The 12,423-nt window shown below is 41.6% G+C and overlaps 1 protein-coding gene across 2 annotated transcripts in view; it reads right to left on the reverse strand.

The window, feature by feature from the left end:
• Positions 1-12,423, reverse strand: part of cntn3b (contactin 3b) — a 124,040-nt gene that overhangs the window by 66,622 nt on the left and 44,995 nt on the right. For both annotated transcript variants that reach the window (XM_072684918.1, XM_072684917.1), the window contains exons 4-5: positions 8,645-8,820; positions 2,087-2,182 (exon numbers count right to left, since the gene is read on the reverse strand). In XM_072684918.1, the coding sequence (XP_072541019.1) occupies positions 2,087-2,182; positions 8,645-8,820 (272 nt within the window). The remainder of the gene's footprint in view (positions 1-2,086; positions 2,183-8,644; positions 8,821-12,423) is intronic.

A 12,423-nucleotide genomic window follows, 5' to 3' on the forward strand; every position in this document is an offset into this window, starting at 1 on the left:
TCTGGCGTCTCATCTGTTGGGGTAATTGCCGCGATCTCAAAATGAAATGAATGTCTCACACTGTCGGTCCTTCATTTCCATTCGGCCTACTGTGACTCCTCTCTAATTACCTATGCCTGAATAACAGTGCCAGTTTTTGAGTTGTGTCAGCTGGCCAGGGAGACACTGAACATGCCTGAGTAGAACAGATGTGTTACGAAGTGGGTAACGCACCAAGATGTACAGTTTTTAATTCCTTAAACGTCTTCGGCATTCGCCGTATCTAGGCATCTCTAGAAGTCATAAAAGAGGTTGCAGCTTTTTCAGATGAGAACAAAACCATGGTTTGATTTGCTATTAATTATATTTCACCTGTCACTCCCTGAAACATGAGGACTGTGTGAAAACAGCAGCATTTGAGCCTGTGAGTAGAGGAGGAGAAATTTGATTAGGGTTTTCAGTCTGATTCGTTTTGTGGAAAGAAAAAGTATCTTTCATATTATTGCAATGTTTTTGGACGTGTCAACAAACAGTGGGGGAAAAAATTAATGCAAATCTAATGTAAATGTAATTCACTAAGCAGCTTACAGTGTAATTATGTTTCAACAGTAAGGCTAAACTAAAAAAAATTACTCGTAACTTCCAAAGCAGCTTTAATGCCGATTGTGCTATGTGCAATGCTTGCAAGGTGGGGGGGGGGGGGGGGGGCGGAGCTCTCTGTGAAATGACAGATAGATGGAAATACCAAAAATCACACTGATATTTGCCTGGAGGGCATCAAGTTGAAAACATCCGAACTTTAGATGACCCCAGGTGTGGACCTTGATTAAAGGTCACTCAGAGCTCAGAGTCGTGAAATATCACATCTGTGCTGCTCGGCTCATTGAAATCAATGTGATTGAAGGTGTAGCAAATTAACGAGGCTAATACAACAGACACTCATTACAGGTATTGTCAATAAAACAAAACAAAAAAAAAATCCCTGGATTGAAGGGAATGGAGTTCTTCCACCCTATGAATTTATAGAAGATCTACTCTTCAATCAATACTAATTATTCAAGAACATGAATATGTTCAAATATTTGTGGATGATGAATGAATTCATTCAGCTACTTTAAGTAGCACCCATTGCTGACACTGATGTGCAAATGCCCTATAGAGGTCCTGCCAATAGACTAGAACTCTCTGCCAGGCATGGGCTAGTAGAGGGGTATAAAGACCCCCAGCATTGAGTTCTGGAAGAACTGTGTTCTCTAGAATGATGGTGGTGCTCTGTCCAATACTCTTGGAATGATTGAGGGAAAATGTGAGGTAGTGATCATCCAACACCCTGACCTTGCTAACACTCTTTTCACTGAATGCAATCAAATCCTCACAGCAATGCTCCTCCAAAATCTAGTAGAGAGTCTTCTTCGCTGTAGAGACAGTTACTCCAACAAAAGCAGGATAAACTCTTTTTATTATCCTTGATTTTAGAAAAAAAATATGAATTTGCAGGTGTCCCAATACTTTTCGCCAGATACGGTATGTAAGGTGTTAAGGACCAGTTGACCAGTAAGCTCAACTCAATATGAATTGTTGACCAAACTGAGATTCAGAAGTAAAACATTTGGGGACTAAATGAACTCACCTCAAGGTTGAGTTAACTCAAAAACACTTTTTACAATGTAGAAATCTGATGTTGTTTTGTATCCTAGAAGAAATTACAATTCTGAAAAGATTCACATCTATTTCCCTGAGACAGTCCCCATCTGTACTGATCTTCAGTAATAAATACATCTATTATTATTTATTCCTGTGCAGTTCAATGAAATTCTTCTATTTGCATATTCCAGAAAACTGAGAGTGCCAGAGCGCAGCTATGCTATGGCACGCCTGGAGCAGAAAGGGGTTAAGGGCCTTGCTCTAGAACTCAACAGTGGCAGTTTAGTGAACCCATGCCTCAAACCCACAACCCCATGACCAATAACCCAGTACTCCAACCATCAAGCCACCAGTGCCTCATTACCATTGTACCACCACTTGCCCAATGCAGGAGTCTAAGCATAATGTAAGAGCTCGACAGCAGTGGTTTCTAACACTAGATCTGCAACTAACCCCATCTTACCTCCAGAATGCATAGGAGTCCCACACAACAGCACGACACCTTGGCCTTCCCTCACATTCACGGCACTTCTGGGCTGAGTTTTGAAGTTTTCCAGATCTGCAAAACAGTAAGCACACACCTAGACATCAGATACTGCAATGCTAGTCTGATTCTAACACTCAGATGTGATGCAGGTAACGGCTGGAAGGCAGCGTCTGTGACAGCAATAATATCAGACTGCGGGAGCCAGGTTGTGTTCCAGTGAGTCAGCCACTATCTGACGGCTGATTGCTGCTTTTGTAATGTGAAATGGACTTCGGCATATGGTGGGTGTGTCAGAATGCAGCCCGCCGTGCCGACTGCGGGATTAGCTCTGGAGGGAAAGAGCGAGCGAGGGAAGGATAAAGCAGAGGGCGGGATGGAGGGAGCAGATGCAAAGAACACCGACCGCTTTCCCTCGACGCCAGAGTGATACACCAGCGTTATTACCAAATAATCCCTAATCTTTACACTCTGGCATTATCCTCCTTGTCAAAGAGGCTCTGCACTGTTCACTACCTTCAAATTAACAAGAGGGAAGAGAGAGAGAGAGCTGGCAGCGGGGATGAGTGATATGATTAAAATCCCACTGCAATATATTTTCATTGGTTTGCAAAACAATCTGGATCAAGACAGCTAACAGGACGTTTCTGGAAGTTTAGACTGAGTGGGCCTCATTTACCTTCATCTTAAATGTGTTATTGAGAAAAGTCCTAACAGGAAGTCTAGGTTGGGAATGCTCAGAATTGTTATAATGCTATACTGACGGATGCCATTGTCCTACCTAAATTGAACACATCCCGAATAAGAAAACCCTGGGCAATGCCAGAATCTTGAAAACTGCATTATTGACATTTAAGAAGAAAAGTGTTTTTAAGAACAGTTGGTGAATGAGACCCAGTGTCCACATTTCAGGTTGTAGCTACATTTAGTTACATGCAGCTGCTCATGTATCCATATTGATGTTCCTTTAGTACAGTGCAGATGTTTTAGCCACTACAATGTGAATAGGACATTAGGTTGACCTGGCTAACAGGCTCTTCCAGTGATATTCCAAGATCAGATCGGTCACTCCAAACTACAACACACACAGTCAACATACAGCATCACCACTATCACACACAAACCTTGTACCTCTCAAACAGCAACTATACAGGACTATACAACCTGATCCCTAAGCTTCGGGTCCACATCTTGTAAGTTTAGTTGCACCTGATGAGCGCTGTTTTTGTTACTACCTTGCTTTATTACTGGCACTGCCAGCATTCTTAGTTTCTAGTGTTATCTCCCTGTTTAGTTATCTCGTCCACGCCTAGCTCCCTGGCTATCCACCAGCCTCAGGTGGCTTTCATGTTTTGCCCCGTTTACTTTGTCACGTTTGTTTTCTGTTCCTAGTTTACCCTGTACTTTGCTGCCACTTCATGTTTCTGTTTATTCCCCTGTTTTGTTTATTAAAGTCTTGCATTGCACCGTCCCTGCGAGTGTTCACCAGTCATTGTCAGACCTTACCAGTCATGACAATATGTAACTTATGTAAACATATAACTATTAAACAATTCTAGTATGGGCCCGCATTCAGTCCAGGTTTAAAAGGGTAACAAAATTGCTAAAGAATTTACCAATAATCTGCAAAGAAACTAACAACAACTAGTTACAACCAGTGTAAAATTAGATGGCATATTGGGCTAACCATAAGTAAGATGCAGTTACTATAAACTGGGTGTTGTTCACAGGTTCTCTATAATTTCTCTAAATCTATTTCTATGATCCATGCATGATCCATATCAAAATAATACCAATGATACCTACAATATGCTTAGAAAAGCATACTGAGGCATAATTTATCACAATAACGATAAGATATTGTCACATGGCCCACCCCCTCCTAGCAGGCCTGATTAAAGCATGCTCTCTGTTTCATGGTTGTGAGGCTGGTAGAGCCGGCTTCCCGCACTTGCCAGCTCTTGAATCCTTGAGCAAACAGCTGGGGCTGGAGCTCCCGAAGCCAAACAAGAGAAAGTCAATGTGACCGATAAGACAAATTGGACGGGAGGTGGGGTGATGAAGGAGTAAAAAAAACAAGGAAAAAAAACAAAGAAAACAGCAGGATTAGGTCGGTGGTGGTGGAGGGACTCAGCCTGGCTCGGGCTAATGAGAGATTCCCCGCTGAAGGAAAGAGACGTCCTGGACCGTAACAGAGGAGGAAGAGGGAGCGGAGTCAGAGAGGCTGAGGCTCTGAGGCTGATTAATGAGCTCTCGGCCTGGAATCTATACGGCTCGGACTGTGCTGCTGAAAGTTTGCGGAGAGGCCAGGCACCTCTACAGTGGCGGCACACGTCTGCGTGCTTTGTAATGAAGAACATTAATATCAGTCCAGATTCCGGGGTCAAGCAGGTAAGGCCAGGAGCTGGAAGCTGGTGCTGAGGGAGTCTGTCTCTGTTGCTATTGATTTCGTATGAAGTAGGCCCTGAAACTAGCACATTCAGCTTTTCTATTCAGGTTTACAACTTACTGGCCATCTGCAGACCATAATGATGTATGATACAGCTTATAAGCTTAAAATAAGACATCCGGTATATCTATTCAGTGAATGCCTCATTAACAAAGCACAATCCAAACTGCTAACTAAGCAATATGGCTGCAGAGCTTTGGCAAAACAACTAAAATAGATCAGACGCTTTGACGAGACTGCCGATTAACTCAAAGTCGTCCAAACTAACAAGGTCTCACCTTAATGGCAGGCAATGAAAGCTGGCAGCGGCGGCGCCCTATTAAAGCCGCCACTCCCCTTCAACAACCCAGTGATCAATAAGGGAAATAAATGTCAAGCAGCTCCTTTTAACCAATCCCCTGAAGTGAGATTCATTATCCTACCCATGAGGATAGTGGCAGCCTGTCTCCTGAGGGGAAAGTGGGATCCTCTCTTTGGCCAGAGAGCTGATCAATAGCGAGGCGGCATGACGTGGAAGTAGGGATAGGGCGGAGAAACCTACAGGGCCCGTGCTCCCAGACAAGAAACAGCCCTCAAAAAGGATGGTGCTTATCTGTTCTAGTCTCTAGAGCTGAGGCGTTAGCCATAGTGCCGGCTTATGAAGTGAGATCTGAGCTAAGCTACGAGTGAAACCTGCTCCGACGAGTCAAGCAGGAAAATTGTTGCGACTCATTGGATTTGTCACTGAGCGTTTGAGGTAAGGAGTTCTGCTCCCGGAGAGCTTCCATGTCTGGAAACTGGCTTTCTGAGAAAAAACAGAGCTAGCTTTGACAGCCCTATTAAGAAAATATATATATATAAATTTCCTTTGAATACCGCTGAGCTTCACTGGCTTCCTGTGGCAGTCCCGTGGGTGGTTGGCCCCGCAGTTTGGGAAACACCGTCTTAGGAGCATGGAGGCATGAGTCAATTGATTGTTCAAAGATTCTGTTGAAGCTGGCAATGCAGTGACTAATGGGAATCGATGATGGAGTCTGAGGCCAATCAAAAGCTGCTCCGCCCTTCTGAGCTTGTTGCATCTGACATCCGACTCGATTTCACTTTCTTTTGCTGAGAATTCTCATTTGCTGCCTTATAATCCCAACAGTCATGAGAGACGTGAAAGGCAAGAGTACAAAAGCTCCTCGTACACACACACTTACACACACCCCCACACACACACTGTATATCTAGCATGCATTATACTACACAAACACATCCTCTGTAGAGCATAGTTTAGTAGTTTCCCAGCCCTGGTTCTGAAGCCCTGCTCTTGCAAATCAGATCCAACTATATATACACCAATCTGCCACAACATTAACATCACCTTATTGTCTCTAAACTTACTGTCCACACTCGGTAGTTCTATTATTCCAGACTGTATCCATCTGCTTCTCTGCATTCTTTGTTATTAGCAGGACAGTCCTGACCACAGGACTGACCACCACAGAGCAGACTGTAGTATTCTTTGGGTGGTGGGTCATTCTCAACACTGCAGTAACACTGACTGACATGGTTGTGGTGGTGTGTTAGAAGAGTGTGTTGTGCTGATGGTACGAGTGGATCAGAAGCAGCAGTGCTGCTGGAGTGCTTAAACCCTTCTGGTTTAAGCACTCTGAGAATGGGGTGAGATCAGCCTGACCTAAAAGAGTTCAGCCACCTGCAAGACATCTCATGCTGAGATTGACCTTATTTCTATTAGACAAAGAACACCATGCAATCAGTATATGCTAATATGGAAGGAGAGTACAGTCCACCAATCAGAAATAGATGAGCTTCAGTCAAAAAAAAAATTCTATCTGGATTCAGACCTCATCATAGCACAGAGACAGCTCTAGTGAAGATAAGAAATGATCTTCTTCTTGCCCCTGATTAAGAATGTGTATCCCTATTAGTACTTCTCAACCTCAGTGCAGTTTTTGCTATAACAGACCACACCATCATCCTAGAAAGATTAGAAAACATTGGAATAGCAGGAACTGTTCTATCATGGTTCAAATCTTAACTTAAAGGTTATCAGTTCGTAAAGGAAATCTTCAGATTATCCTAAAGTGACATATGGAATTCCACAAGGCTCTATTTTAGGACCATTGTTATTAACATTATACATGTTGTTGTTTACATATACAAGTAGTTATGACCAAAGGAGGATGGGAGGTGAGTCTTGGTTCCTCTTAAGGTTTCTTCCTCCAGCTCTGAGGGAGTTTGTCCTTGCCACTGTCGCACCCAATACTTATTATACCCGATACCAAAACATTTTAGGAACTGATATGCAATAATAAAAAAAAAGTGTTTATAGTTATACCATAATAACACTGGGGCAAAGATACTCATAATTCATGCTTTTGGGTTTTGTTAATTAAGTCTAATCACTGGCAATCACTGTGTTGCATAATTCCATTTTTCATTTTTATATATATTTTTTATTGTTTTCTGTCTTTTACTAATTACTGATTGTGTTTTTATACAAATACATTTAATTTGATTTGCTAATCTCATTCTCATATAAGACTTATTTCTAGGGGACTCCGAATGCTTCAGTGGTCTAACGTGCTACCACTATGGCCCAGGTGTCACGAGTTCGAAACCTGAGCCATGCCGTTTGCCATCAGTAACCGGTGTCTGAGAGAGCCCAATTGGCCATGCTCTCTCTGGTTGGGTGGGTAGATGGCACTCTCTCCCCTTATCACTGTTAATGTGGTGTTGGTCTGACATAGGCATTAGCTTTCCTCTGTGTCACCAGCCTGGCGATTTCACACTGGCGGTAGTTGGAAAAGAGGCAGGGACTGGCTAGCATTACTAGTGCAAGGGGGAGCTACAAATGGGTGGATTCATTGGCAAAACCAAACTGGGACAAATAAGGAAAAAAATCTGATTTAAATAATTGAAAAGGGGCATTTTTATCATAGAAATTCTTTTTTCTGTTCAAATTTCCTGATATTGACAAAACTATTGGTCATAAATATTGCCCCACAGCTGATCACAGAAGAAAGACATATATTAATTAATTAATTAAAAAAAGATTTGAATTAGAATCTCCTCTTAATCACAGTTCTTCTTAACACAGTAAAGTTTAGTTTGAAATCAGAGTGAAGCTTAAGCAATGTTCTCCTGTTTCAGGATTTCATCTCCTGACAAACAACCACCTGATCTTCTCACATTGATTAAACTAATGTCTCGCAGGTGGCTGAACTCTTTTAGGTCAGGCTGATCTCACCCCAGTCTCAGCTCAATAATATTCCCATCAGAAAAAGTGGAAGAACTCATTATTTCTTTTATAGCTCTCTTCTATGGCTTAGAAATCACCCTACCTCATGCTTTTCTCATTTGTCACCAGAACTTCTGGCAGTTAAGTGCTGATGTTGATCTTCTCTTTTCTTCTAAAGAAAGTTTAGGAGCACATATTTAGAGATCTGTGATTTTTCATTAATCTCATGCTGAGATTGACCTTATTTCTATTAGACAAAGAACACCATGCAATCAGTATATGCTAATATGGAAGGAGACTGTAAGAGAGGGGAGTGTGGGACTCAAGAGAACTTTGGGCTGGTGGGCTGGTGTTCGGTTGGCTTCTGCTTTGTAGTAGAAAGCCGACCCCCCTCCATTAAGTTAAATTAAAAGTGAGAAGTGGCAGAATTAAAGGTAGTTGATGGGGTCGTAGTGAGTTGGGATAATTCATAATGAGCATGTGATGGTAGGTAGAGATGGAATTTACAGGGGATTACATTGGGAGGAGGAGGAGCTTCAGGCATGTATCTCCTCCCAAAATGTTGCTAATTTCATAACTCTACTTTTCCTTTGGGATGGGCTTCAAGCTTCAGATCCAAACATGTAGGCAGAACTCCAGACACCAAGCAGGTCAACCAACTTGGCTGGTCAACTACATTTAAGGTGAGAAGAAAACTATGACCTTTTTTTTGTTGTTTGATAAACCATCACTTTAGCAAGACCGTCCTCGGTTGAAGGTGGCGTGTGGTGCATGGTTACCCCATAGCCTGAGTTTGGAACCACTGTGCTCCACTATCTAGAGCTTGATATAAAGATATAAACAATAGACCCGTTCAACTCACATGCAAACTGCAGACTGGCTCTCTGGCTCAGGATGGTTCCACGGGTGTTGAAAGCAGAGCACTGGTACACCCCGGTGTCTTGGTCCCGGTCCAGCCCTTTAATGATCAGGTTCCCTCCAGACACGCGACGCCTCTCGTCACCTCGGAGATCAATGAGCGTCCCGTTTAGAGACCATCTGCAGAGACGCAAACACAATCAGTTCCACCGTCTCACTCGCTGGCATTCATCACCTGCATCGATCCCATCAAACCACCTTCGTTATGCTGGCAGAACAAAGAAGGAATCTAAGCTCACGCATTACATCTGAGTCTGTTCTTTAACGTTCCATGACAGGATTTACATAAAAGAAGGACCTGATGAGGGAAGCATACGAATTACCATCTTTAATGAAGGGTAATGAATTTAGTAACACAACTGTAAAGACGAGCTCAGTGGTTCATGTAGATTTTTTTCTATTTCAATGGGATTCCAATATTCATATTCATACATAGCCTGAGGGGGGTTTCAAAGGCAACCCAGTCTCGTCCAGGCACTCCAGCATCACAATGGGCCTCATTCACTAATATCTTCTGTTAAACAGTCCTAACAAAAAGCCTACACCATATTCACTATGTGTTTTTTAAAGTGCAGGACTGTCCACATATTTGTGGACATGCCTTCTAATGAATGCATTTAGCAACATTAAGTTGCACCCATTGCTGAGACAGATGTGCAATTACAATCGCACACACACATACAGCTTGTCTAGTCCCTGTAGAGAAGCACTGCCAAAATAGAATAGGACTCTCTGGAGCAGATAAACATGAACAGGATGGCACTATGACTAATGCCAGGCCAGGCGTGGGCGAGAGGGGTATAAAGCCCCCCATCATTGAGCTGTGGAGTAGTGGAACTGCATCCAATACTTCTGGGATTTGAGTTGGAGAGCTGGGGATAAGGTGGGGTGATGCAATCAAATTGTTATTATTACTATTTTAAAGTAAATTCCCTTTTCTCCTCTCTGGAATGATGGCTGGTGCATCATCCAATACTTTTCTGATGAGCTAGGGAGTTGAGGATGAGGTGGGGTGATGCAACCAAATCCTCACAGCAGTGCTCCTCCAAAATCTAGTGGAAAGCCTTCTTCCCTGGACAGTAGAGACCAGGGAAGAGACATTCTCTCTGGAATGATGGCTGGTGCATCATCCAATATTTTTCTGATGAGCTAGGGAGTTGAGTATGAGGTGGGGTGATGCAACCAAATCCTCACAGCAGTGCTCCTCCAAAATCTAGTAGAAAGCCTTCTTCCCTGGACAGTAGAGACAGTTACTCCAACAAAAGCAGGGCAAGCTCTCTGAATGAGCAGATGTCCCAATACTTTTGTCCAAACAGTGTATGCTCTTATAATACTGGATCTCGTCGTCTTCATACACTGAACAACTCCCAAATAAGAAAAGCTGGGAAACCACTGCAACTACCTTTAATAGCAGTAAATGTATTCACAGAACCGACTCCACAGCTGCTTGTTATTAGCAGAGTGTACTCACTCGTGGGTGCTCACCACTGTTTGTGCTGCAAAACAATGCGTTAGGTTTTTAATTGTAGCATCTGGTTAACATCTGGGACTTTATTTTTTACATCTCTTTTACAGCTTTCTTCTTTGACAGCATCAGGGCAAAAGAAGTGTGAATTCGAGTAAATCAGATGAGAGACTGAGATTAAGGCAGATCAGAGAAATCAGTCAAAACATTGATGCCAGATGAACTAACTTATCCATAGTTAATAACATGTACTCGATTTTTGGCAAACCAGCACAAGATCGTCTCCAACCGTTATAACCTAAAATGAAACAATTCCAATATTCATCATTATGATTTTTCAACTGTTGGTATTTGGTTCAATTAAACTACCAATTATCTATTTTCCCATTAAAAATACAGATTTCATAGTTCTGCACAAAGATAATCAGTGGGAATGTTGGGGAATTTTAACATCAGAGAATAGGCTTAAATCTATCATGGTCCAATTTATTAAAATATGCTAATTTGGGCATAATGATATGGTAAACTGGACACTTTTGGCTACAGAATACAGTCATGTGAAAGTACACCATTTTTCAAATTCTGTTTTTTATATATCAGGGCATAAACATCTGGTCCTAGGCCTTAAAAGTAGGTGAATATAACCTCCAATAAGCAGCAACACACAACAGATCTCACCGTGTCATTATTTATTCAATGCAAATGAAGCCAAAATGGAAAAGCCATGTGTGAAATACTAAGACCACCCCATGAATCAATAGCTTTGTAGAATCACCTTTAGAAGCAATTACGTAAAGCAATGGTTTTCTGCATGACTATTAGTCTCTCGCATCTTTCTGGAGGAATTCTGGCCCAAAAATCTTTACAGCATTACTCCAAATCATAGAGGAATGTGGACACTCTCTTTTATGGTCCCACCACAGTATTTCAGTTGGGTTGAGGTCTGGACTTTGACTGGGCCATTGCAAGACCTTGATTTCTTTTTTCAGCCATTCTGATGTAGATTTGCTGTTGTGCTTGGGATCATTGTCATGTTGCATAACCTAACTTTGGCCAAGCTTTTAGAAAGCTGGACTAACATTTGACTCTAGATATGTAACACTTTGGTATACAGAGGAGTTCATGGTCGACTTAATGACTGCCAGTTGCCCAGGTCCAGTGGCTGCAAAATAAGCCCAAAATTAATTTTCACCAATCGTGGCACTGTGCACTATGGTTAAACATCTATGGTCTTGTCTCTCTAAAGGACATTGTTCCAAATAAGAAGCTTTCCAAACAAACCATACTTGTTCAGTCTTTTTCTAATTGTACTGTCAGGAACCAGAACTTTTAACATGTTAACTGAGGCCTGTAGAGTCCGAGAAGTATCTTCTGAGGTTTTTTGCAATTACTCAGAGCCTTGCACGGTCTGACTTTGGGCAAATTTGCTGGGATGTCTACTCCTGGGAAGACTGGCAAGTGTCTTGAATGTTTTCCACTTGTGAATAATCTTACTCACTGTAGCATGATGGGCAGCAACAATTGCTTCTTTACGATTACTGCTGATGTTTATTCTCCTTGGCATGGTGTTAACACACAACTGAACTCTTAAGTCCAGCTAACTGCCATCTGCTTTTATAGAGGTGGTCACACTTGCTCATTGTCAATTAATTAAGGGAATTTGATTAGCAGCACCTGTCTGCTACTTAATTCTAATGGAAGCTGTAAGGGTGTGTTTAATTTTTTATACACTGCATCTGCATTTTGCCCTAGTTTTTGTTAACTAAATAATTTAACAAAAATCTGTTAGAATCTGTTGTGTGTTTTTGTTCATCTGATGTTGTATTTGCCTATTTTTTTAAAGTCCTGATGTGTAGAAATCAAAGTGTTAACTTAGCTAATGCTAAGTTATTTTTATTTGTATAGCAATTTCTATCTGATGCTGTCACAAAGTAGCTTTACAGAAATCCGGAAATATGACAAAAAGAAATGAAAATTAATTAACATTTTTTTATTATAAAAATGTATTTTAGCAACCAAATACTAAAATAGCAAAGAAAACTTCTTCAAAGCTGAAGGTTCATACAGGGGGTCCTTTCCTCCTCTGATCAAAAACACTTGGTATAAATGGTATTAATTCACCTTAACACCACATAAGTCCATTGTTTTGTATGATTATGTTAATATAATCACTGATCTGCTGAGCGGTAGTGCTGATAGCAATTCTGAAGGGACTGTAAAATGTTTGGAAAAACAATGTTTGGATGGTGGTGCAATTA

Source organism: Salminus brasiliensis, chromosome 7 (assembly GCF_030463535.1).
Source record: "Salminus brasiliensis chromosome 7, fSalBra1.hap2, whole genome shotgun sequence".
NCBI classification, from domain to species: domain Eukaryota; kingdom Metazoa; phylum Chordata; class Actinopteri; order Characiformes; family Bryconidae; genus Salminus; species Salminus brasiliensis.